We start from the raw sequence: 27,473 nt of genomic DNA, 5'->3' as shown, positions 1-27,473 counted from the left end.
GGTCAAGAAAGCCTGTGATGGTAATTTTAAAAAATGTAATATGTATCTATTTTGAGATAAGTTTAATAACTGAAGGTTGGCAGGACTATTTATATTTCTCCTGTGGACTTATCCCTGGCATAAATAATATTTAAAGTTATCAGCAATAACAGAAGCAACTACAATAAAGAGTCATGTGATTTAAAGTTATTTTTACAAAAAGGGAAAGCTCCCAAAAAGAGTTAACCACCTATTCTTTAATGTTTAAAAGACTTAACAGTATGCTTTTTATAGTTCTGACAGTCTGCATTTATATTTCCCTCTGTACATTACTGAACACTAATGAAGAAATTCATGAAACTACCCTTAATTCTGCACTATGAGCTGAATCTAATCATTAATGTACTCAACTACCAATGAATGTTTCTCTAAGAAAAGTTTATCACACTTAAAGAAATGTTCAACATCCTTAGCCATCAGGAAAATGCAAATCAAAAGTACTTTGAGATTCCATCTTACATTCCATGATGCACAACTGGAAAGACACCTTTCACCTGCTTTCCTGAAACTTCTTTCTTTAGAAAGCTTCTAAGTTCTTTCTCTGTGTCTTTGAAATATATGCAAAATTTTTTTACTAAATCATCTTTTGCTACTTTACAACCTGTGAATGTCCTTCTCAAGCATTTATAATGCATACATATAAGATAGGTAGATGATAGATGATAGATAGATAGATGATAAAAGACAGATAGATTATGTGTGTGTGTGTGTGTGTCTGTGTGTGTGTATGTGTGTGTGTTTGTAAACCTGTGATAAAAACATTTAACAGGGGCTGATGAGATTGTGCAATCAGTAAAACACTTGCTGTTGCTGTGCAAGCATGAGGACATGAGTACCCACATGTAAAGTCAGATATGGCAGTGTACATCTATCATCCCAGAGCTGGAGAAGAGGAAAATACAGTTGGATTCTGGAAGTTTTTAAGTCAGACAGTCTAGCCAAATTCCTAAGTCCTGTATTAAGTAATAGACCCTGTCTCAAAAAATAAGTTTTGGATCTTTGTGGGCAAACAGACCCCTAACAGCTGAGTTTAATGCCCTGAACACATAAAGTAGAAGGGAAGAACTGATTCTTGCAAACTATCCTCTGATTTTCACACACACACACACACACACACACACACACACACACACACAAAAAAAAAAAAAAAAAAAAAAAAAAACCTGTAATAGGAAAACTTTAAAAAATGAGGTGGAGAAAGACTAAGGAAGCAGACATCTGATGTCTACCTCTGGTCTCCATACACATGTAAACACACATGTGCACCCATACACATACACATGCACACACTTGTATACACACATACATATACATCTAGCACATGTGCATGCACATATACACATACCAACTTAACAAAAAAATCTAAAATTTAATTGTATATTATTGCTAAATACAGATTCAATGTTTCATGCCCAGCCCTTAATCATCTTATATAACTTGTTACAGGCTGGATAATAGATCCCCACCTTCACTTCTCTCTAGTCCCTAGAGTTTTGTGTGGTAAATTGGTGGGAAGGGGTAGATTCTAAGCACTGTTACTGTAGAAGGCTGGGCATTTCTGGACAATGAAGATTTTTCAGCTGAATAGAGTGGCCAATTGAATATTACTAGCACATCCTACCCATCCGTATGCCCTTAAAGAGGTAGGAGTGAGGTTTATTCAGTATACCTCAGCCTGTTTTCCCTTCACACTTATCACATAGGTGTCAATCTTGGCAGCACTGAGCAGTTTCTGAATCACCTTGTGATCTCTTAAAGAATGATAGACACAGGTTGAGAGTGGCAATTTATGTCTCTTTTGAAAATATCTCACTGGGGAAACAAACTACTCTTAAGGGAATGCCACATTTGCAGCAGTAGATGGCCAACACAAAATAAACTCAATGGCACGTTTGGAGATTCCTTGTCTCATAATGTTATGTTGGGAATTTTTCTTTTTAAAATTTTATCTTTTTTAAAAAAATCTCCCCACCACAGTTCCTTTGTGTACATCTATGGCTTCTGGCTTTGCATTTTTATGGAATGCCTGAGCATGTAAAGAAGCATGTCTCTGTATCCATGTCTGTTTCTTATGACTTTTCTTGGTCTTTTTTTTTTTCTTGTTTTTTTCATTTGTTTTGTCCTATTCTGATGTGTTTTTTATTTTATTTTATTATTATCTCTTAGGTACCTGTTTCTTTTCTAATAAAAGACAGAAAGGGAGTGGATCCAGATGGGAAAAGAGGTGATGAGGAATTGGGAGGAGCAGAGGGAAAAGAAACCATAATCAAGATATGTTGAATGAAAAAAATCGATTAAAAAAAAAAAGACATGGGAAAGACTTTGGAAACACCAAGACTCCAATACTGAAACAAATACTGTCTGAGAAGAGATTTCTGATTCTCCTAGGTAATCGTGGGAGAGAAATATTTAAAATATTGTGGTTTCATTTTCTTGAGAGTCTAAGTACATTTTTTCCCTAAAATTACTACATATCATTATATTGGTTGTCTCTAATAAGATCGAAAATTATTTAATATTGCATGTGAGCACACATTAATTAAAAGAACAATTTGACTAATGATATAAATTATAAGATGCATCCTAATTGTAGATAAGTTACAGTAAAATACACATGTAGGATGCAAAATATACAGAATGCTCAACCATCCTGCCAAGATGAAATCTTGTTAAATTGACAGGAAATAAGATCTATTCATTTAGTTAAAATATATCTCTTTGCTAGAAAATTCTGATATTTTTGGATTCTGTAATTTATTTTGAGTGGCTTCAGGTTTGTGAGGGGAACTGGCATTCATGGACATCTTTACATTTTCTTCTGTGAGGCTGACATCTGGTGGACAAACAGCATAGGAGCAAAGCTTTGTAATTTAGAGCAGATGTTTGCAACCAGGCTCTGCAGTGTATTTCACATGTTTTCTATTTTAATTCAGTGAGTCTAGGATTTAACTTTCTTTCAAAATTCTGTATGATATACCTGGGTTTGAATAACCTTTGAATGAGAATTTACTCTTGGTGAATCTTTAAGACATGAAGAATAAAGAATTTTGATGAAGCTGTTGTTGTTTTAATTAATTTATTTATTACACATGCAGTGTTCTGCCTGCACGTATGCCTGTAGGCCAGAAGAGGGCACCAGATCTCATTACACATGATTGTGAGCCACCATGTGATTTCTGGAAATGGAACTCAGGACCTCTGGAAGAGTAGCCAGTGCTCTTAACCACTGAACCATCTCTCCAGCCCCGCCCCCCTACAATCTGTAATGGATTTTTTAAAAAGATGGCCCAAACCTTCCCATCCCACATGTCTTTGTACTGCGTGGCTTTGTCACCCCATTAAATGTGGAGTCTGCTTTCCATCCTTTTGAATACAGGTTTGTTTGTTATACATAACAAATGTTAGGGAATCTTATACAAGTTCCTGAAATTATTGCAGCTTTGGTTTTTGTTAAATTTCCATTTAATAAAGTCAGGATGGATACTGGAAGATGAAACAACCCAGAGAGAGAGAGAGACAGAGACAGAGAGAGAGAGAGAGAGAGAGAGAGAGAGACAGAGAGAGAGAAAGAGAGAGAGAGAGAATCCACCAGATATTCAAGACAAAGGTATCAGACACATCATTAATCCCTTTTGACACAAAGCTTCAAAATATAGAATATAGCCCAGGCTGTGTGGAACAGAACCTTAGCTCAGGTTAGTCTCAAATTTGCTGACTTTCTTCCACAGTACCCTAGTTCTGGGATTACCAAGTATAGCCATTAGACCTGAATCAATAACTTAAAAATTAAACTCATGTACTATCTCCTTGCCTCCTGTATATATGTCTCAATAAATAATTGCATATATACAAACATACAAACCAAGAAGTACAGAGAAAAGAATAGTGGAGAGCATTCCAAAACTATTGAGAACTTGCATTAAATGTTGTTTCTAGGAAAATAACATTGAAATTTTAGATTGCTAACCAAGAAACATTGGTCTAGAAGCTATATCAGAGAGTACATATCTGTACAAAGTAAAAGAATCTCTAACTAAAATGTGTACCTTAATGCTGTTTTCTTTGTTATCCTAGTAGAGAGGTTGTTCTAATCTTGATCAAACTGTAATCCATTAAGTCTGGTGGGGGCCTTTGATCCTCTACTTCTAGCAGGAGCTTCTGGTAGTGGGATGCATTGTGAATGCTAAGGTTCTGCAGAATGTCCTCTAGAACAGTAGCATTTGAATGGTAATCGCCTGTGAGTCAGATTCTTGTTAGAGATGCACACTCTTGGTCCCTATTCAGACTTTCTGAGCAAGAAAGCATGAACTAAGACCCAGTATTTGCAATTTAACAAGCCTTTCTGAATGTTCTGATATATGTTAAGTCTGAGCACCACTCCTCTAGTGAAGTATCTTCTAGCTCCATCTGCAGAATTTTAAAAAATAATCACCTATTGATTCTGTGCCACATTTGTAAAATAATTGTACTACGTGGGAATTTCCATTGTGGATATTCATGCATTCTCACCAGGGAAAGGATGTGACCACATATTGAAATACTGCCTGACACACAGGCCCACTTACTTCTTGAGTCTTCTCCAAGGGAAGTATGGTAGAAGTAGGGTTGCCTGTCACTGCTACATGAGTGACAGTCCTCCTCTTCTTCACTGTTATTTTGTACCTGTGAACAAGATCCCATCATAACTGAGGCAGAACCAATGGGTAATAGGAGTGAGGACAGGGATAGGATAGAAAAGAGTTAAAAAGAAGAATGAGGACTGAGTGGATTACAGAGGTATCCTTCTTTCGTTGTGTTAGACATCTGGTAGTCAGGTATGACTTATATAACTACAGTCAATGAGTGGGAAAATGCATGCGACTTTTGTTGTAAATGATCACAGATTTTCTGTGTGACAAGGATTTGAAAGTTTTTTCCAAATGATCCTGACACTTGATGGCAGTGCCATCTGTACATCACGGTCAAAGGAATGCTAAATTTTAGATGGTCCAGGGGGGAAAGAATAGGGGTAGTACCTGAAGCCTGAACAATCCCCTCTTGAAAACTCTGGTTACCTAGAATCACAAAAATCTGCTTGTCAAATGACCCTAAGTTGTTTGCATAGACCTGCATTGGTTTTGCTTGGTGTCTGTTCTTGCAAGAACCTCTCCACATCAATATGTATCTATGTCATTACCATGTCATTACCAATGGAGGACTGATTGTATAGGAAAGGGCTGTGCTAGCTACATAGTTTGCAGTGTTCACAAAAGCATGTGAAAAATCATTTATGTTTCTAACTATTTATAGATATAGAAACAAAAAGGAACCAAGTGTGAGGCTAGGAAAAAACTCCACCCACAGTTAAATGGATAAAACTTAGATTTGGAATCAGAACTTCTAGATCTTAATGGTTACCTATGTGTATAAAATACATATCTTTTTAAATAATGTGTAGCTTTGTATATAGCAAGTATACATTCAATTTCACTTATATGAAAAATATTAAAAAACATCAGTGCATGTATGATTCATGAGAAACTGAACTCTCTCAAGAAACTATGGCTCCTTCTTTTTCTACATCCATACTAGCACACTTAACAGAAGTTTCTGAATGTTCTCAAGTTGTGTTTTATTTTGTCCAGTGAGAACAAGACAATGGAATTGTTTTTCTTTATTTTCTGGGAAAGAATACCGAGCTTTTTCATGTCCTGCCTTTCTCTCACCTCCAGGACACTCACCTGCTCCAAGTCAGAAGCACCCTGAAGCTGTTGAGTTAGAGATTGGTGTAGCTCATGTCTGGCTTGGCTCTGTTTTCGTTTCTTCTGTATGATGGACAAGTCCAGTGATTTAATATTCTTGTCCAAGGGAGGACTTTGAAATAGGCTCTTTCTTGCTTTGCCTTTTCTTTCCCATTGACTCTCCTTCTCAGCTGAATGGGGCTTCTCACTGACGGCCTGTAGACCCCACAGCTCTCTCCTTATCTGTGCAGAGTCTGTGTTGCACTGTGGACCTGCCCTGGCTAGAGCATGAGCGCAGCACATGTCTCCCTGGGTTTCTTCTTTAGGGCAGAAAACACATGGGAAAGAAGAAGTGGACAGCTTTGTATTTTGTCTTGGGGGCGCAGACTCTTCCTGAGGTGCTTGCCCATGCTTTGGGCCTTGCTGGAGACCTAGTTTCTCTCCTTTCACTCTGTCCATCACTTCCCACACAACTTGGTCCAAACTGTTCCTTTTGGGGTTAGTGTGAGGTGGTAATAGCCGATCTCGGGAACCTGTATACAGGCACATTTTAGAGATTGCTTTCCTTAGACGTTCTCTGGGTGAGTGGGGTTCAGGCTCTGGAGCCAGAATCCTGATGGATGGCACATCAGTTGGGTCACAATTCCAGAACATGTTGGACGGTGTGAACTTTTGGACGGGTGTCTTAGACACATAGGAGTAGAGACAGAAGAAAGCATCAGCAGTGACAGCCAGCGTTTGCACCTGCTTAAACCGGCCTGAACACAAGGAAGGAAGATGGTGACTCTAGGAGCTCATCAGCAAATTACATTTTCAGTATGTCCACTCAAAATCCTCCCCAAAGCTCTAATTTCAGAGAGGGGTACCAGTTGATCCTCCAAATTAGATTTCAGTCACCCACAGACCCCTCTCTTGGTTTGCAGACTGCCCATCACCAGTAAGTAACCCAACCATGAGATTTTAATCTGGAATAAGATATAAGAATTTTGTGCTGATTTGACTCTGCTGATGGACAAAAGGCCGAAGCAAAAACATTAATAGCACTAGGTTTCCTGAAGATAGTTTCTTCAAGAGAAAAAAAAGCAGATACCAAAGTGCTCCATTTTTTGAAAAATATAAATGAGAATGGAACAAGCAAAAGACAAAGTCAACTAAGAAAAAAGCAGGGCATGGAGCCACTGTTGCAGATGAGAGGAAGGTAAGGGAGAAGAGTGTGGATGGAGTTGAAGCAACACTCACTGGCCAGCATCAGGCAGGGATCCTCCATCTCAATCCTCTGCATCTGAGATTTCAGGAAGAGCTGGAAATCAATGCCCTTGGCCTGAGAGGGGTTGGTGAAAAATCTTGCAGGAATACGAGATGTATCTTTGTGGTCCTCATGGCCAAAGCCCAGGCTGAAGAGGACATCTTCTGCATCTTCTTGTACCTGGTCCAAAATCTCTGAGATGCTAAAGAGAGGGGGTTTTGGTACATAGGACAACTTGGAGACAAGTGTGAATTCTTAATATCTGTGTTGGTTTGAGGAAGAATGGTCCCCATAGGCTCATATATTTGAATAATCAGTCACCAGGAAGCATTACTACATGAAAGGATTAGAAGGCTCGGGAGGTGTGTCCTTGTTGGAGGAGGCATGTCACTGGAAGCTTTTGAAGTTTCAAAAGCCCAGGCCTGGCCTGGGCTCTTTTTCTCAGCCTGTGGATCAGGATGTAGCTCTAGGCTATTGCTCTAGCACCATGCATGCTGCCACACTTTCCACCATGATAATGGACTAAACTTCTTAAACTGTAAGCAAGCCCCCAATTAAATGCTTTCTTTTACAAGAGTTTCTTTGGTCATGGTGTTACTTTACAGCAACAGAACAGTGACTAGGATAATATTTAATAAAATTTAATCAAGACAAACATTTTTTTTTTCCTGAACATTTCCCTATACTCTATTGTGGCTTTGAAATGAGCTTTTTACTATTTGAACTTAATTTCTGTGTCTGAGGTATAGGGAATATCCAGATCTGTTTATAAAAACTATTAGCATAGGGCTTTGAACTGTCTATACAGCTGAAAACAAATTTAAATAAATATGTAAATGTCTTGAAAATGAAGAGTAATACAGAGTCAGAGAAATATGCCTTCATTGCTAACTTGCCAGTTCCCGATTACATGCTGCCATAGATCTGGCTTTTGCCAGGTGCTTTGCAGTTTATCTGTCGCTGTACTTGCCTTTGAAGTTGTGTGAGACAGTTGAGCAGTTAGTGTGCAAAGACCACAGATCTTATAGTCTCATTATGAACTTAGGTACATTCAATACTTGATTTAGAAAGGTGTCCCTTTTTCTGGCTCTTTGTTCATCTGGAGAAGTGCTATTTCACAGAAGACTAGGTATTTCCTCTCCTCTTATAATGCACATGCTCATTGTAGCACCACACTAAATCTACTAGACACCTGTGTTCAATAACCATGTTTCATCAATGGAGACAAGGTGTGTGGATTATTTGAGGCTGGGGCTATCACTATCATTCTTTTCAGAAAGGATGCTAGAATTTTTTTAGTCACAATTAGGGCCGTTTTGTTAATTAGCAGCTGCATTGTGAAGTCCCTGAACCTACCCTTGTGTTGCCAGCCCTGTGTTCCTTTTATCTCCACTATTGTGGATTTCCTTATTTGTGAGTTGCTGACATGATTTGCTTGATCTTTGCTCACAACCATGACTGGGTGTTAGAATCACCTTGCTAAACCAGCACAATCCCTAACTGAATCCTAAATATTTATCTTTATACCTGCAAATAAGTGCAGTCCTCATGTCTCATCAAGAAACGTCTCTTTGCAACAGATGGAAATGACTACAAACAGGAACAACCACAACCAATCAAAATGTAGAGTCTTGGAGCCCAGTCCCAAAAGGGTCAGAGTGGAGCAGAAAATTTTTAAGAGCCAGAGAAGCATGGAATTTTCTGTGAGATTCTGTCCTCAAGAATGTCAGAAGTTATACATATAAAGTCCCACCAACATGACTGCCTAAACGTAAACTGAAAAAGAATAGCAGCAATAGTCATGACAATGAGGGAAGCCCATGAGGCCTCAATCCTACACAAAGAATTACAGACAACTAATGAATTCTGAGAACAGGAGAAATAGTCTTCCACAGGGATGAGCACACTAATTGATTAACCAATACCAAATGGTCAGCCCTGAAAACATACATAGAAGTAACATTATTCAGACTGAGCAGATTTCATTTGCATTTAGGAACACACACACACACACACACACACACACACACACACACACACACACACCAGCAATTAATAAAAAAAAGATGCCATGAATTTGAAAGAGGGAAAAAAGAATATCTGGGGGGATACTTTGTAGAAAGCAAAGGGCAGAGGAAAATGATTTAATCACATTATAACCTCAAAAATAGCCAGGTGGTGGTGGCGCATACCTTTAATCCCAGCACTTGGGAGGCAGAGGCAGGCCTCTCTGAGTTCGAGGCCACCTAGGTCTACAAAGCAAGTTCCAGGACAGCCTACACAGAGAAACCCTGTCTCAAAAACCAAAAACAACAACAAAACAAAACAACAACAACAAAAACCAAACAAAATAAATAAGTAAATAAAAGAAGTCATTAAAAATATAGGCACCAGTGATGGTTATTCTTAGCTGTCAACTTTTATTTCACCTGGAATTAATTAAAGTCCAAATATGGAGGGGCACACTTGTGAAAGAGTGATTTTTTTTTTTGCTTAATTTGAAGTGAGGCTATCTACTTCTAATCTGCTTCTTTGAGGTACAAAGACACAACTTTAATCTAGATTTTTTGAGCTGGGAAAAACCCACCTTTAATCCAGGCCATGCCTTCCATTAGAAGCCTAAGTAAGAACATGGAAGAAGGAAGATTTTTTTCTTTGCCTACTTGCTCTTGCCTCCCTAGTAAGTTTATTCCTTCACTGTTATTAAAGCCTACTTCTTTGGGACTCCAGAATATACTAGAGACCAGCTGAGACATCCAGCCTCCTAGACTGAGCAACTAATTGATTCTTATACTTTTCATTCATAGCCATTGTTGGATTAGCTGGACCACAGCCTGTAAGTCATTCTAATAAACACACTTTCTATATGTAGGGAGAGATTAATTCTGTAAGTTCTGTTACTCTAGAAAACCTTGACTAATATAACACCTGGATCCTACTTCTATACATTCTCATTTAATTGAGTTCCATGAAGGTAGGGTTAGTCACATGGAAGTAAAATGTTAAGTCTCAGTACCATGTCTCAAATTAAATCTGTGTCCCCAAATTTCTGACACTCTTATTGTATATCACTAATTCTTATTACTTTATATCTTGTTTAGATTTATTTGCGTGCATATCTTGTCCATTCTATGGAATACTTGAAACCCTCAAGACAAACCCTGCTTCAGCTTTGCAAGTTCCATACAGTCAATGCCTGGACTGAACAAAACTTTGTACTGTTTCTATCAACAAATAAGTTTGATCACAAAATACACAGTTTATTGAATACCTATTATACATCTAGGTACTGTGATAGTACTGTTACTACACCTCCTGGAGTACAAGTTCAGTAGAAGAAGGTTCCTGTGTTTATTACACAGTAACCATCTCTGAGATGAAGATTCCTCTGCACCCCTCCCTCTTCTTGGTACAAACATCATGATACTTTTTGATTGTACATAGAAAATTAATAGAAGATCCAGCATGCACATCCACAGCTCATTCTTCACTGCTTCTCATCCTTCAATGAACCTAACCCTCCAAAATTTACTACTTACCTTGAACTGGTTTTGTTGGTCCCACCAGTCATGCTGCTGGAAGCCAGACTACAGCCAAGATCAAGTAACTGGCAAGGCCTGGGTGTCTGGAGAAAATTCCTGCAGAGATCAGATTGATGCCATTAAACTCCGGTTTCTAATCTATATCTGGCCTCAAGTTCCCACTACTGGGTATACTTTTTCTGTGTTGAGGAAACTTACACTATGCTTTCCTTTGCTGGCTAGAAAGCCTTCTTTAGCTCTTTTCTTTAAATTTCTGATTCTGTACCTTCTCCAGTTTATTGTGTCCTGGGGGACACCATTCAAACTGTCTGAACTTCATACTTACCTGGAGAAGAGGTTTCCATTGGTGGCCAGTAGTGTGGCTGAATAGAAACAGAAAGGTAAAAAGTTAGACTGGAAAATGAAAAGCACTCATGTTGTTTCTCAGGCCATAAAATAGCTCCACTTTTTCCTCTGTTATTACTGCAGGCCAGCTCAATGGTATAGAGTTTGGGATCTCAATATCATCTAACATAGCCTAAGAAGTGCCCCAGACATGTCAAGCAAACACCTAGCTTGGATTCTAGACTTATGATCTATGATTAAGGTCTAATCAAGGGCCTGCCTGATATGTGCATGGGAGGTCACTGAGGTCTTAAGGGTCTTGTTTCTGCACATCATGTTGGTCTCTTACAAAACTCTGGAGATACTTGTAAGCATAACACAAATCTTAGAAGGTCTTATTAATAGAAAACTTGGAGTCAGATATTGGGGTGGATGCTGAGAGATCAGAGAAACAGAACAAGCTACAGCCAACCTCACCTAGCCAACTCCTCACCTGATCCTGTTTGCACGAATCCTCAGACTGAAAGCCTCTGAAGTCCTCATCTGGAAGGGATCTCAGCTGAACTGCCCCAAAGCTTCTAGTTCCTGGTCCTTATGCCTTATATACCTTTCTTCTTTTTCCTGCTATCACTTCCTGGAATTAAAGGCATGTGCCCTTCCCAAGCAAAGGCATGAGATCTCAAGTGCTGGGTTTAAAGGCATGTGCCACCATGTCTGGCTCTGTTCCCAGTGTGGCCTTGAACTCACAGAGATCCAGCCAGATGTCTGCCTCTCAAGTGATAGGATTAAAGGTGTGTACCACCACTGTCTGGCCTCTATGTCTAATCTAGTGGCTTTTCTGTTCAAAAAAATAAGTTTTATTGGGGTGCACAATATATCAACCACATTTCCCCTTTTTTGTATAAAATAATAGAAGGTTATAACTAGTGTAAGACAAACTATATACAATAAGTACAATAATTATATACAATATATACAGTCAAGAATGTCCAGTCCATTAACATTTGAAAAATTCAGACAAAAATTTCATTATTTATGCTATTTTGGTGAGTCCAATACAAAATTTGTGTGCAATATACAAAAGTCCAATCCAATGTAAAGTATTTAAAACAAGTAGTTCCTTTTTAAAAGTAGATTTTAAAAAAAATCTACCTTTTTTTTGTTTTTGTTTTTTTTTTTTTTTTTCGAGACAGGCCCTGTGTAGCTTTGTGCCTTTCCTGGAACTCGCTCTGTAGCCCAGGCTAGCCTTGAACTCACAGAGATCCGCCTGGCTCTGCCTCCTGAGTGCTGGGATTAAAGGCATGCACCACCACTGCCTGGCAAAAAATCTATCTTTTCATCTTATCAGGTAAGAGGCAGTGCTTCTCTCTTTTATTTAAACCCTTGTCCTCTGCAGCAAAATCTATCCCTTAAAACCACTTCTCAAGGATAGGCATATAGATCAGTGATAGAGCATTTCCTTTCTGGACGGAGCACTGGGTCTGATGCCCAATATAAAGAAGATGAAGTAGAAGACAAGGAAGAAGCTCTCAAACTTCTTTGGTTCTTTAAGCTTCTAACAGAGAAAAGAAGTCATGAAGATGAGTGAATATACATCAGATTTTATGGTACTCTGATATTGTCTCCTCAAGCACCATAAAAAGAGTGTCAGAAATCATAATAGGCAGGTGAAGAAGTGTTTCTAATCTGGGATACTTTCTGTGTTTATCTTTTATCAAAACAAGAAAACCAAACTATTCTTTCTCTCCAGATAGAAGCCCAGGAAGACCCTGGTTCTTTGTTTCCCCTTCTACCTACCCTTAAATCATACCATGTGATCCTTTGCACTGATCCCAACATCATACAGCTGTACCACTCACCATCTGCTCCAAGACTCAAGTCATCTTCAAAGCTGGTCCCATGGCTAGAGTACCCTATCAAAAAATCACAGAAAAGTTGCAGAAAATAAAGTCAGAACATAATTTGGACACACACACACACACACACACACACACACACACACACAACTGCACACTTGAACATCTAAACATGTCCTTGGACTTACATAACTTACACCAACATGAGAGATATCTATATGTTCCCTAAGCTTTATGTCGGCAAATCACAGTCATGTTTTGATTAAGAGTTATATACATTTTTGTGTAACTTATCTGTGTACTTTGTCACACATAATCATGTAAACAACATCCTGCCAAGTAGTTAATACATGAGGGTGTGTGACCACACTCAGGGATACACAAATATAAATTCAGTTCACCAGGTTCTTCTCCAATAGTAGTTGTTAGCAACCACTAATCCATTAATATTAGAGAACAGTTGCTTTAAGATAGCACTTCTTTTGTACTTTCTAGATTGTCCTATAACAAATAAATGGTATTTTTAAGAAACTAAAAATACTCATAATCTCAAGCATACACATAAATGTCGATGTGTATAAACACACACACACACACACACACACACACACACACACACACACACACAGCTGCACAGCATCTAAGAAGAAAATAGAACAGCTCACCATTGTAGTTAGATTGCCCTGCTTCTTCAGACAGTCCCTCCTCAGTGTCTCTAAAGCCAAAAGAAAAGAAAATATATTTTCCGGTCTTTCTTCAAATATCTTCCACATGTTCACATAATTTTTCCAGTGAGAATCAGCACCCTTGAATTTGCTTTCATATTGAAGACAATTAGGCTACGGTTACTTGACTGACAGGTTCATAGCAGTAGTGATGAGGCCTGAGATTGGAATGTGTTGTATTCCTAAATGTGCTACTGTTGTTGTGGCTATGTAGCCTGAAGTTGGTTTTGCAATGGTTCATCAGTCTTTATCAAAATTAGAAAAAATACAGAAGCAAAACTGGGGAAATTTGTTAATTTTTGATGCCATGATTTCTATCACTTCCTGGTGATCTAATAGCTAGAGTTTGACAATTTCTCCCCCCCCTGCTTTTTTCCTTTTTAAAAATAATTTAATTTAATTTTACATATCAGCCATGGATTCCCCTGTCCTCACCCTTCCAACCCTCCCTCCGCCTTCCCCCCAGCCCCCTCCCATTCCCATCTCCTCCAGGCCAAAGACTCCCCTGGGGATTCAGTTCAACCTGGTAGATTCAGTCCAGGCAGGCCCAGTCTCCTCCTCCCAGGCTGAGCAAAGCCCCAGGTTCCAAACAGCCAGCTCATGTACTAAGGACAGGTCCAGGTCCCACTGCCTAGGGGGCCTCCACAACAGTTCAAGCTAATCAACTGTCTCACTTATCCAGAGGGCCTGATCCAGCTGGGAGCTCCTCAGCTACTGGTTCATAGTTCATGTATTTCCATTAGTTTGGCTATTTGCCCCTGTGCTTTTTCCAATCTTGGTCTCAACAATTCTCATACAATCCCTCCTTTTTCTCGCCGATTGGACTCCTGGAGCTCCACTTGGGGCCTGACCATGGATCTTTGCATCCACTTCCCTTAGTCATTGGATGAGATTTCTAGCACGACAGTTAGGGTGTTTGGCCATCTGATCACCAGACTAGGTCAGTTCAGGCTTTCTCTCAACCATTGCCAGTAGTCTATTGTGGAGGTATCTTTGTGGATTTCTGGGGACCTCTCTAGCACTTTGCTTCTTCCTATTCTTCACTTATCATGGTCTCTTATTCCTTGTTCTCCCTCTCTGTTCTTGATCCAGCTGGGATCTCCTGCTCCCCTAAGCTCTCTTTCCCTCAAATCTTGCCCTTCATTACCCCCACTCACGGCTAGGTTGTTCATGTAAATCTCATCCATTTCTCTGTCACTGGGCGATCCCTGTGTCTTTCTAAGGGTCCTGTTTCCTAGGTAGCCTCCCTGGAGTTGTGAGTAGCAGGAGTTTGACAATTTCTGATGTCATAATTTCCATGTAACATATACAAATGTCATTTTTCAGGCTCTTGTCAGTTTACCATATCTATCCCCATCCCTTCACTTTTGTACCATCCACACTCTTGCTTGATTATCACATCTTTCAGAAAACAGAAGAAACTGCATCCTGTTAGATAGTTTTAGGTTTTGTAATGATGCCTTATCACCTATTCACCATCTTCACCAGAAGAACAAATGGAAATCAGCATAACAGATAGTAAGAAGCAGCAGCAGTTTGACAAACAAAATAAATTCCCTTCATCTGAAATAGGTACGCAAAGTAATCTGTGAAAGAGCTTTGAGCTGGGATCAGAGCACTTGGGATTCACTCTTGCCTTCTCATAATTTACATATTAAATAATACAATAATATAATTATTGGATATAGCTTTTAAAAGAAGAAAAATGAGAAAATTTTCAGGTTCTAAACCCCTCATCCCATAACATGCTTTTTTTAAAATCACCTTTTCTAATTAACAATACGGCTTTTAAAATAAAAAATACAACAAATGCATTCAGTGACTTGTCAAGTCTAATTCCAATTACACTAGTCAATGTGGGGAGAAAATGCTTAACATTAACAATCATGCCTAGAAGAATTAGCACAGGTTGGAGCCTTTCAGAATGCAAAATTGGTTCTTGCCATTTCAACACACAGAAAGTTGAAGTCATATGTCCACCATGAAAACCAGAAATACTAGCATGGAGTTAAAACTAGAAAAAAAGATAACATTATAACCTTTTTCATGATTCTTGGGCCCTTTTGCCTACATCCTATCCTACCTCATCACCTTACTTTGAAGTACTATTTCAGGCATTACTAGCTTTGGAGGCTGTAGATGATAAGCCCTTTCCTCATAATCAGTTTTAGAACTCCACCTCTTGTTTCCCTAGTAACACTAGAAAGGGAAATGATGTTAGTGTCCCTTCTTAGGATCTAAAACACTATATCAAAAGATGGAGATGTCAAGGCTTGTTTGAGGCCCATTAAGGGCAAGTTAATTCTTACTGGTTAAAATAATGGAATCTCAATTCTGCCTCTATCCTTGAGTGGAGATAGGACATTCTGATCTGTCCCAAAGATTAGAACATTGCATGCTATTGTTTCCTTTCTTAAGAGTTAATTATCTGAGCCTGTTAATTACTTGGCCAGAAAACTACTCTGATTCACCTGAGGACATGCTAAAGGATGGGAGGAATAAGGAGGCAATACACTCACCTTTCCATAATCCCACCTACAATGTACTCTCTTACAGAGTTTTTGCTATGCATGCTTTTCTGAGTTATAACTAAAAAAGACTGTAACTTTTCCTATTCCTTCTTCCTCTGTCCTTCTCAGATACCATCCAAAAGCCTAAGAATGACCTCTCTGACACTCTGAGCATCCTAACTCATTCTCAATGTGCCAGATTCTTCCACCTTGTAGCTTCTTACCAACTTCTGTGGATGAATGCATGGCTTTCTTGAACTATAACTCAAAGGCATATTATTTAATTGCAAACAAAATTGCACCATGAAAATTGCAGGCAAATGGATGGAAGTGAAAAAGATATTGAGTGAGGTAACCCAAACCACAAAAGACAAGTAGCACATGTTCTCTTTCATCTCTAAAAAGTCTAAATGTGAAATTTATCAATCTTTCATACACACACACACACACACACACACACACACACACACACACGTTAGCATGACAGTAACTTTACATAATATTTTATACAAAGCTCCTGCATTTCAACTGTGACCCAGTATTAGTAAGCAGGGATACATCTACGATGTTCCAAAGCATAGATCAAATCATTTTTGGTTTTGGACATGTGTTTCACTTCATTTTGCTCACCTTTTAGTCATCATTAATAAACTATGACAGAACAGTTATCATTTTCATTTCTCTCAAGTTTTGACATCATTAATAAACAGAGTTATCACTCTTACTCATTAACCCCATAACCCAATTTTTTAAGAATCTAGAGGCATAAGACAGCCTGTGCTCAGGCTGGTAGCTTTGGTTGCTTCAAGGACACTAGACCAAAACAAAATCTTCAACCACCCTGGGCATTTTGTCACATCCCAAACAGCATATTATTAACTCTTAGTGGTCAGAATGCCCAGGAAAAATCCTTAGGCCAAAGCTGCTGCAGTTATTATTCAAATTCTGACATAATACAATGTTTATATTTTATGTCTTTATAGAATTTGTCTGTATGTCTATTCCTAGCATTCTATTGTTCCTTGGTCATATGTCAACATAATGATTCTGCATGTGCTTACATTTCTAAGAGAAGGGGGTCCTGACATCTCATTCTTTTATCACCTTTCTACTCCATAATTTGCTTATCAATATGTCTTAGTGTAGGGCAGAGGTATGTGCCACATAATTGTCTGAGTGTACAGTGGGAAGAGGCTTGTAATATGAACTGTGGCCAACTCCTCTAACCCACCAAATGTTTTTTTACCTTTTTAAGTTTACTTTGTTTTGAATATCTTGTTCCTGTGTAAGTACAAGGACAGATGTTTCAAAAATGTCTCATAGCCTCATGAAGGGACTTCTGGCTTCTTTATGTGTTACAACCTCCAAGGTGTAAGGAAAACTTTCAAGTAGATAAGGATATCACCCTAAAAGCAGGGGGAATACTATGTTTAGGACTGTCCTAAGGAAGCTTAGAAACAGCATTCCTGGGAGAAGGCATAAATGATTTCTGAGAAATTTTCCATCAATCCAATATTTTCTAATTGTACAAATATTAAAAATCCCTCAAGTATGCAACAGGTGAAGATGAAAACCAAAGGTGGCATGGCAGCCACCATGTGGCTTAGCTTTGCTGAATCTTTGTCAAGCAGCTGTGCTGGCTTTATGACTTCTGCCATTCCATCCAGATATGGCTGTGCCAAGTACCTAGATAACACTCTCATCCTGTAGTTCTCAGGTTGTTCCCTGTGTATGACTGTAATGCAAAGATACAAGGGAGAATAAAAAAAACAGAGAAATTTGGAAATGTTTTCAAAGCATAACAATTTCCTTTTAAGAACAAGGGTAAGCATGTTTGTGGGCTTCTTTGTGGTATTTAATAAAGTATTTTAATGAAAAGAGGTAATGTAGTTTAAAAATCTCTGAACTCTTCATGGTTTTGCAGCCCCTAAGCCCCTCCTGTGTTCTGCTACTGAGGAGGAATGGTCCCCCTACAACTCTTCCATTTTTGTCACACTATGTAAAACTGTAATCAGAATGAGGAAAGCCAATGGGAAGGGCCTACCACTCATCCCTAAGATTCTAGGAAGATTCAGATTTCCATCTACTCTTAGCTCTAGCCCAGCTCTATCCTGGATTCTCAACCTTTCAAGCTGAACTTCATGTCAGCCCTGAGTTACATTTGACTCATAACCTGGATCATCAACTGACCCAAGACCCAAGTCTCTTCATCATGCCTTCACACCAAACCGATTCTCACTCTTTTCCTGTCTCTGAGTTCACAAGGACCATGTACACCATTACAGGCATCCACCAGTCACATCTTTGCTTTTGAGCACTTACCCACAGCCCTGCAGCCAGTCCTCAATCTTATTGATTGGATTCCCTAGAAAAAGCAGACACTGGGTGATTGTGGGAACTAAATGAAACCACACCTCCTCAAATAACTCAGGGCACTCTGCAAGTTGTCCTCACACAAGCCACAGCATGACTCTTTTTACCCATGTGGGGGGGGGGGGGGATATGAAAGGGATGTACTCATGTATAAAGATGACAGATATGTCTCCTCTCTCTTCTATCTACTTCAGAAAATGAAAAGTTCCCAGTGTCTGCTACCACACTTTTTGCTTTCTTTTCCCAAAGTTTGGGAAAGGGATTGTTCCTTTCTCAAAACTAAAAAAGAAAAATAAAAAAGAAAGGAAGGAAGGGAGGGAGGGGGGAGGAAAAGAAAGAGAGAAAGAAAATATCAGAAGAGGGATAGCCCTATGCTTTTATTTCCTAACAAATAAACAAGGATGGGTTTATAGGTCCAAAAGTTTTTGTTTCAGACTACATCTCTGATCTTTCTCTTTGACTATCAGATAATAAGGTATGTGAGAAAGGAACAACTGCTTCATTGAGCAAGAAAATCTTCAGAGAGACTTCTCAAAGGTGACACAGTTGTCAGAGTTGAAGCCTGAATCTGGGCATAGACTGTATGTAGTCTTGTTACACAAATAACTTAATTCACAGACAAACCTTCTTCCTTTGACTCTTACAGAAGTTTCTCAGGATGGTGCAAAGGTGTCCCCTTCTGTTTCCTAATCATATACCTGCCTCCTCCTCACACAATTATATTATATTACACCTCTTCCTTACACTCACTGAAAGGAGTCATAATGAGCCTTTGTGAAGTCCTACTCTAAACAGAGGCCACTTTTCATCCTCTGCAGACCTATGCAAGACACAATGGATATTTGTGTGGTGCCCAGCAGCTTCTTACCTTCCTGGAAAACATCATCCAGGCTGGAAGGCTCGGGATCCAGTGCATCCTGAAGGGCAGCTGCAGCCTCCTCTTCCAGGACCTGGGTTTGCCAATTACGGCTCTGTCGTAGCCAGGCCCTTCTTTTTTCCCAGGATGTAGGGCTCAGCACTGATGCTTCCATGGTCCTGGGTCACTTTCAGGCCTTTCTACCACACTGATGCCCTCCTGAAAGTTGAAACATGAGAAAATCTTTCACCCTCTCTTCAGAATCCACTCCTCTCAAGGGGACTCTCTCATTTTCTGTCTGTGCAAAGTGCCTGTTCTCTCTGCCTAATCAGGAAAGACATGATGCATAGCCATTTGCTGCTTCAACCCATCCACCACTACCACCAAAAAGGGGAATGCCTGAAACATCTAAGTACCAGATCAAATCTTTCAAGTCAGTGAGTCTAAAAGCTTCAAACATTGCAGGAGGTAAGGGCTACTGAGGAAACTTTTTGTGGCTTGAAGTATCTCTATTTCCCATGGTAGCTGCAATGCTCTATTATGAAACATTTCCCTTAAAGCAGGCTCGCTAGCTCATACCTGTAGTTCTAGTACTCAGATGGCTGAGGAAGACCAATCTAAGCTATAGTTCAAGAGTGACTCTGTTTAAAAGAACTATATTCTTTACTCTCTTTAATAATTTTGCCTTTCAGAATCTACCATTGCAACTAAAATATTTGAGGGACTGAGGAGATGCCTTAGTCAGTTAAGTACTTGCCACAAAAGTGTAAGGACCTGAATTTACATCTCCAGCACCCACATATAAGCCAAATACAAGGGTAGGTCTCTAATCCTAGCTGTGGGCACAGATCTGGGAGGGTTATTCCCTGAAGTTTTCTCATTAGCTAGACAACCTAGTCAAATCAGTTGACTTCAGGTTCAATGAGAAACCCTATCTCAAAAAATAAGATGAAGAGAGATTAAAGAAGACATTGCTATTGGCCTGTGATCTTCATGCACACACATGCGCACACACACACACACACACACACACACACACACACACAAACACAGGCATGTATGCATGCTCACACACACATGCACCAAAATCTTATTTTGTTTTTGGATTTGTTTGGTTTTCAGTTTGGTATATTCTTTTCCCAGAAAAAAGGAAAAACTATAATAGAAACAAGGAGACACTGAACTTACTGTCTTAAGCAATTAGCAGACCATGCCTTCCAGATGGTCACTTTCTAATGTGTGGATTTGTATCTCCATGTTAACTATGAGTTACTTACTCAGCTTGTCAAAGCAACTGTAACTCTGTATAGTGACAGCTTGTTTGACACTTCTGCATCCTTCCCCCAAATATATGATAATGCCTCTAGGCATAGAATCTGAGAAGAGGAAGGGAAGAATCCTTCAGCTGTCCAGACAGAGCCTGAAAGGCAAGCACTAATGTGCACTCAGCCACAGCCACAGCCCTCCACCATGAGTTAGAAGACTTGCAGCAAGACTTTCAGGTCTTATTCTTCCACTCCCTGGAGCTGCAACTCATTGCTTCATCTTCAAAATTATTTAACCCTGTCCCTTGACTGTTCTTTCTGGTTATTATCATCAAAGTATATTACACTTTTATTAATTTCTCTACTGTTTTATTACTCTTCTAATTAAAATATAAGATCCAGGGTCAGAGGTGCTTGTCTGGATTGTCCATTGCTGTATTTCCAATGTCTAAAAAAGAATCAAACATGTTGTTGGCTAAACATATACTCTAAATGAATGAGTGCTTCCTAGGTGATTATGCCCCTTGGGAACTCAGTGCCTTACAAGTCACCACAGACATACTCAGTGCTCAGCTTCAAGGCTTCCATAAGAGGTTGGGACAGAAAGTTGGGAAACAAAGAGATGAAGTTATAAGACCTATTTCTGCTCTGAGAGTTCCTGAAATTGAGAACAGCATTTACATGTTTTTTCCTCATCTGTACATTCTTACACAGAATTTTTACTTACTGCAAATACCTAAAGGAAAGTGTACATGAAAACAGAATGCTTAATGCTTAAAGAGTTCCAAAGGAAGGCTCACAAAACTGACTGTAATTACAGGAAGCAGAAAGACAGGAGCTAAGAGCTCTGTCACCCACTGCAAAGACTAGTAATTTTCTGGCAATTTGGATGGGAACGGAATCATTTACTCACTTTAAAAGACAACTGTGGTAGGAGCTGGAGAGATGGTTTCACACCTAAAGTACTTGCCACGCAAGCACAAGGACTCAAGTTAGATCCTTGAGCCTACAGGAAAAAGTGGAGAGCTGTACCACATGCCTGTAATGCCAACACTGAGTAAGCACAGGGTGATTCCTGGGTCTTCCTGGCCAGCCAGCCTAACAAATTCCAGAGTCAGTCAAGATTTAATATGGAGACTGATGCAGGAGAATACCTGACCTTGACTTCTGGCCTCCACATACACATGAGCATGTGTACACACACACACACACACACACACACACACACACACACACCAATCATCTCAAGAGAGAAGATACAAAGGAACTAACCTTCCCCAATATGGCTCATTGATGTGGGACTTAAACTAGAAATTAATTTTCCCTAATCTTTGTCATGTATGTTCACAAAGTAATAAATGAAACTACTATAAGAATGGGTAGCAATACTGGGAAATAGAAATAAATAGAAGGGTTTGGTTCATGGTAACTGGATGAAAATGCACTGCTGGGAGATAAGAAACCAAGTATTCTTTCTGGAAATTTGGAGGAAGTGGCAAGTGGTATCAGATAAACACATCAGCAGTGAGCAGGCTACAGAGAAATGACCGATGGGTACAGAGATGGCAAGATGCAGCTTTGAAGGTTTTTGGAGGGAGGCTGTTTAATATAGAGATTGGGATGGAAGTGTTTATTCCAGTAACAACAAGAGTCATCAGACAAAACACATTCCCATAATATGAAGGAACATGGAGCAGAACAGAGAGCACTGGCCAGGGATCAGAATGCCTGCCACACAAGCTTGACAATATGAGTTTAATCCCTAGAATCTAAGGTGGAAGGAAAAAACTGACTCTTGAAAGTTTCCCTCTGACCTCCCCACTCCACACACACCATATACATACATAAAATGATAATGATAATAATAATCAGTAAAAGCTTAAAAAATAAATTGTTATTTGTATTCACACCATTTCTCCAATCAATCTCTAGCAACCAGCATGTGTGCATGTGTCATATTCAAGAACAGAGTGTGTGGCATGTCTGTGTTGATTGGACCATCCTTTGTAAAATCTCTCTTGAGCCCCACAGCAGGGCATGTAGTGCTTTTCAATAGAGATAACTCAGCAAACACTGTACCTCCTGAAAAGCAAGATTCATACTTGTGCTGGGAAATTGCCCTCAATTATTATATGTCATAGAAGATGTACAGACTTAACTACCTTTCTCTATGGCCTCAGATCTGTGTATGTTACCTACCTTGTAGTGAAGAGAAGTTATGAGGCAAAATCTTTCCATGCTTTAGTTAATACAGCATAAGGGAAACTCAAGTCTGATTAAATTTTAAAGTTTAAACTAGCAAATTATCCTGTCTATAGGTTTTCATTTCCTACTCAAAAGTCTTCTCTGGGCTCTACCCCCTCCCTTGATACTGACTCTGTTATAATATTGACTGTACTATGTCCAGTGTGCAGACAGAAGGTGGCAGCCTATATATCTCTTTTCTCCCAATTTACCACTAACTCAAGGAAAGTGCCATACAGGCTCTAATACTTCTTGTCTGAATTTCCCCAAAGACTTCTTCCCCCAGCATTGCCCTTTGTCCTTTCCATTTCTCTAGATGTTTCTCCAGAGTCATTTTCTTTGATTATTTTCCACACCCTATCCTGAAGTCTAGACTCTAACTACAACCAGAGTAAGAGAGGATGTTCTTTGTCCTGTGAAGGGTATAGAAAAAGCAGAATTTATAGAAGTGGGGATGAAATCACATCTGTGGCTTAAGAACACAGGATTGTTTAAGATCTGTGAATGTCTGTCATCCAATAAAATATCATCACATGCAATAACTGCAGCAGTAGTGAAAAACTGTTGAGAAAGTGTCATTATTGCTAAAGAACATTGCCCATTTCTTGTCAGTTTTATAACATTGCCAGTCCATTTTCTAGAAGATGCAGCTGGAGTTTTACAATGCACTGATGTGGTGAATCAACAAAGCAGAGACTAGTAATAAATGATTTGTGTATAGCATTAATATATATCCATAAATATGTCCTATAAAATACTTCATTTAATTCTGACCAACACCTTAGAGCTAATCATTAGCATGTGGAGCTCAGAGAGAATGTTTCATTCATTGATGGGTGTTTAGGACCTTAAAGGGCTTAGATTTAAGGTCGCAGTGGTCTGATTCTATGTCATTGCACAAATTATAAAACAGCCTATTGTCATCCAAGTGTCAGCAGATAATACAATCTGGGATGAAGGAAAGTAGGGATGATTTTAGTAAATTCTCCACTTTACATGCTGTTCAGCTTTATATTTATAATCTAGTACAAGAGAAACATAAACCCAATGCATTTTGTACTCAGCTGTGTGATAATTGCAGCAAAAGAAGTATTGCTGTTTGTGCTACCAGCATGGATTCCCTCTTGATTCCATTTTGGTGATCTTGAAGCATACAAACCTCCCTCAGGCTTGCAAGGCAGTTTTCCAACAAGGTCCAAATCAGGATTACATGAGCGAACTCTTCATTGCTTTGATATTGTAGAATTAGAACATTTGGCAGCAGCTGTAGAAGGGCACTGACTGAACTAACAGAGTTTACAGTAGTCACAGCCCTGTTCAGCACAGGCCTACAGTCTGGGAAACCTTGTAGGAAGAGCAGGAGCACTTTGTTGCTTTCAGAAGGTCTGGAGCAATGAGTATCTACCACAATTTGCTGGGAACATGACTTTTTCCCCCAAGTGGGAGGTTTGATTTTTATTTAAAACTGTGAATTGTGGTTGATGCATTTCACTATGATGGGTTATATTAATTATGTGCCAAATGGGCTGCTGCTGCTTCTCCTTCTCTTTCTTTTTCTCCTCCTCTTGCTCCTCCTCCTTCTTTTCTTCTTTTTTATGTATTGAAAATATATCTTTTTCATATAGTATATCCTGGTTACAGTTTCCCCTCCCTCTACTCCTCCCTGTTCCTCCCTACTCAGCTTAGTATTTAAATATAACAAATGGGCCTATCACCATGAACTTGACAAATATCAGCTCTGCTTATATGTGGCTTAACTTGGGGATGTTTTTAAAGACCCAGTAACAGTGGGCAATGTTTGTTTTTCTTCAGAGTGTTATTTAGAAACACAGGGGAAATGTAGGCAGAGCTTGGACCTTGGAATCAGAGTACCCCTGTTTAAAATAATAATCTGTCCACTTACACTTGTGAGTCTTTAGCAAAATTATTAAATCTCTTCATATCTAAGTGTTTTGAATATACAAACAGAAAATTACCACACATTTTGGGTTATTTGATACTAAAATTATGTATTATGTAATAAATAATATGCAAGGTTGTTATTAATTTTCTCTCACTATTTGCAGGCTCCAAAAGTAGAATAGTTTTTTTTTTTTTTTTTTTTTGAGCTGAGGGTTGAACCCAGGGCCTCGTGTTTGCTAGGCAAGCGCTCTACCACTGAGCTAAATCCCCAACCCTAGAATAGTTTTAAGAATCAGAACTGAGAAAAGAGAGTGGTTATCAGAAAACACTAGAGTGTGCAGCATCAGGATGTTAAATAGCAGTGCTCACGTTAGGCAGAGATGAACCATGAGCAAAAATAATCTCTTAGCCTTTTGTAATTGTGTGTGTGTGTGTGTGTGTGTGTGTGTGTGTGTGTGTGTGTGTTGTATATTTTTACAGGTGCATGTACCCATATGTGCACCCTGAGGCCAAAGGGCCATATTTGGTATTTTCCTCTATTATTATCTGAAATAGTCTTTCACTAAATTTGGGATACACCGATTTGCTAGGCTGGTTCAACAGTGAGCCCTTGGGATTCTTTTGTCTCTACTACTTCAGCATTAATAACAAATGTGCAGCACCACCTCTGGCTTTTTACATGAGTACCTGGATCTGAATTCAGATCCTCATAAAGTTTTACTCATTAAACCATCTCTCTAGCTCAACAGTTCCTATCCTTATATAATTCTCAGAGGAGTCAGGGAGAAACCTAATCCTGGTCACTCATTTTAGAGTAGAAAAAAAAAACTAGACAGAGATAAGGAGGGGTAAGAAGAGGGGATGGAGGGGTGGAGAGGGTGAGGGAAGGAAGGAACAGAGGGAGGATGGAAAGTGGGATGCACAAGTTTGTATCCCAAATGCGTTCTTTTTTCTCTTTTGTCACACAGCTTTCTTCCTGCCACTCTTGGTTCTGTATGAGTCTTCAGTGCTCCGGGCCTCCTTCCACAGACACAGGCCATAGAGGTCTCTCTTCTCTGTTTGTATGTTACTCATGCCCTAAGCAGTACCTGTGAATTTGGACTGAGCGTGAGATAAAGCAAGAAAAGAGAAAAAGGAAATAGAGTTTCCATGATGTGGCCCAACAGAGCTTCTGCATCCACAGCCGGGCATAGTCGTATTGACTTAGAAGGCTGGGGGAAACCCCAGAGCAGGCAGCATTTCTCTATGGACAGGACAAACTTAATCTCAACCCACGCTGACCCTCCTCAACCCTACATGCCCCAAACCTACAACAGACTGTCCTATTCCCTCCTAGATCAATGATAACTGTCTTCCTGGTTGATACTCTTCACTGTGCTACTAGGAAGATCATCAGATCAAAATCTGCCCTTATGGTGTTGGAGCATTCTGAAACATGCATGGCCTAAGGGAGCACTTCAATCTCTGTTCAGGGGGTAGAAAAATAGGGTGTTATTTATGAAATAATGAAAGGAAAAAATGTCAGCTACTCAATGTAATTTCTTTGCCTTTCCTTTTTCACGCTTTTCTTTCCACAAACTAGTTTAGCTGAATATTGGAAGCAAACTAAGTTCTTTTCCTCTCATTCCCTTTCTTCTTCCTTCAACATTCAGATGTGAGTGAGTTTTGTGTTTATAAATGACCATGGAAAATGTTAAAGTCATATATTTGAAGCAAGTCATCCTGTACTGTTGGTGTGTAAGAGATGCTATTTAAAAAACTATATCTGGGTAAGCTACAAACATATCAGGAATAAGAAGCAGCAGCTCACTTTGGCTAATTACACATGGCTTTATCCAGACATGTTTAGAATGAGTGAAGAGACTCCTTGACCACTGAGTAATCCCTGTGCATTGATACCATTAATTCAATGTCTTTTTTTAATGGTCATGAAGTTATTTCACTCCTGTTCTCATCCTCCCCCTTTTTATTACACGGCAGATGCAAATACTCTTCTCATCCTTCAGTTATTTGACAGAATTCTCTTCTTAGCCTAAATCTATGCTTTAGCCGTTCTCACTGGGCCTGGGCATGATCTGGCCCCAGCGCTGTGTGTTTGGGGTTCATCACTTTCCTTGACTCCCAAGTGGAAATAAGGGTAGCTATTAGTCTGCAAGTAGAAAGAAATGTGTCTTTTCCCTTCCTGCCACTAAGAGTGAAGTCACACTGAGTCACGACATGGGCAAGAACCAAACTTTCTCTTCATCATCTACTAGAATCTGAATCTTGGACCTTGAACCTAGAAGGACTGTATCAGCTCTCCACAGTCACTATATAATGCTTCACCCTAGGAAAACATCTTAACTTTCAGAGGGTCAAAGGAGCTAAGAGAACATTATTAGGATGGTTATAAATAGCCTCTAAATGGCCTAGGTGCTTGTGAATAAGAAATCGCACAGTGACCCTGTTTCTATCCCATCTATTATAGCTTCATTTTGCTATCAATGATAACATTCTCAGTAGCAGACAACCAATAAACCTGGCCTCTACTCTTTTCATCAATGGTTCATGACATAGGAGAATACAGATCTGTGGCTCTAACCACTCAAGCTGAATCGGAAGATTTGCATACCATTTGCACGCCTCCCACCTCTAATTCCCCCCAAATTGCATAAAACCTTTCATTAAGGATATTTGTGACTCTCAGAATAAATGAATGGATGTCATAGAAGAGTTAAGATTTATTGTTTCTAATTGTGGGTGTGTGTCTATCTGTCTGTGTATATCCACGTGAGTGCTGGTACTGCAGAAGTCAGGGGCATCAGAGTCTCCTGGAACTGGAGTTACCATAGTTGGGAGCTGCCCAACATGGATGCTGGCAGTCGAACTTGG

General features: G+C 39.4%; 1 protein-coding gene across 1 annotated transcript in view; it reads right to left on the bottom strand.

The window, feature by feature from the left end:
- Nucleotides 1-19,366, bottom strand: part of Tespa1 (thymocyte expressed, positive selection associated 1) — a 36,053-nt gene extending 16,687 nt beyond the window's left edge. The window contains exons 1-10 of the mRNA XM_036169657.1: nt 19,204-19,366; nt 18,285-18,327; nt 13,393-13,442; nt 12,731-12,784; nt 10,873-10,909; nt 10,545-10,643; nt 6,999-7,207; nt 5,760-6,517; nt 4,605-4,701; nt 1,709-1,788 (exon numbers count right to left, since the gene is read on the bottom strand). Of these exons, the coding sequence (XP_036025550.1) occupies nt 1,709-1,788; nt 4,605-4,701; nt 5,760-6,517; nt 6,999-7,207; nt 10,545-10,643; nt 10,873-10,909; nt 12,731-12,784; nt 13,393-13,442; nt 18,285-18,327; nt 19,204-19,366 (1,590 nt within the window). The remainder of the gene's footprint in view (nt 1-1,708; nt 1,789-4,604; nt 4,702-5,759; nt 6,518-6,998; nt 7,208-10,544; nt 10,644-10,872; nt 10,910-12,730; nt 12,785-13,392; nt 13,443-18,284; nt 18,328-19,203) is intronic.
- Between the last annotated feature and the right edge of the window lie 8,107 nt (nt 19,367-27,473).

The sequence above is a fragment of the Onychomys torridus genome, chromosome 20 (assembly GCF_903995425.1).
Source record: "Onychomys torridus chromosome 20, mOncTor1.1, whole genome shotgun sequence".
Classification (NCBI taxonomy): Eukaryota; Metazoa; Chordata; class Mammalia; order Rodentia; family Cricetidae; genus Onychomys; species Onychomys torridus.
This window is presented reverse-complemented; position numbering and strand designations above follow the sequence as displayed.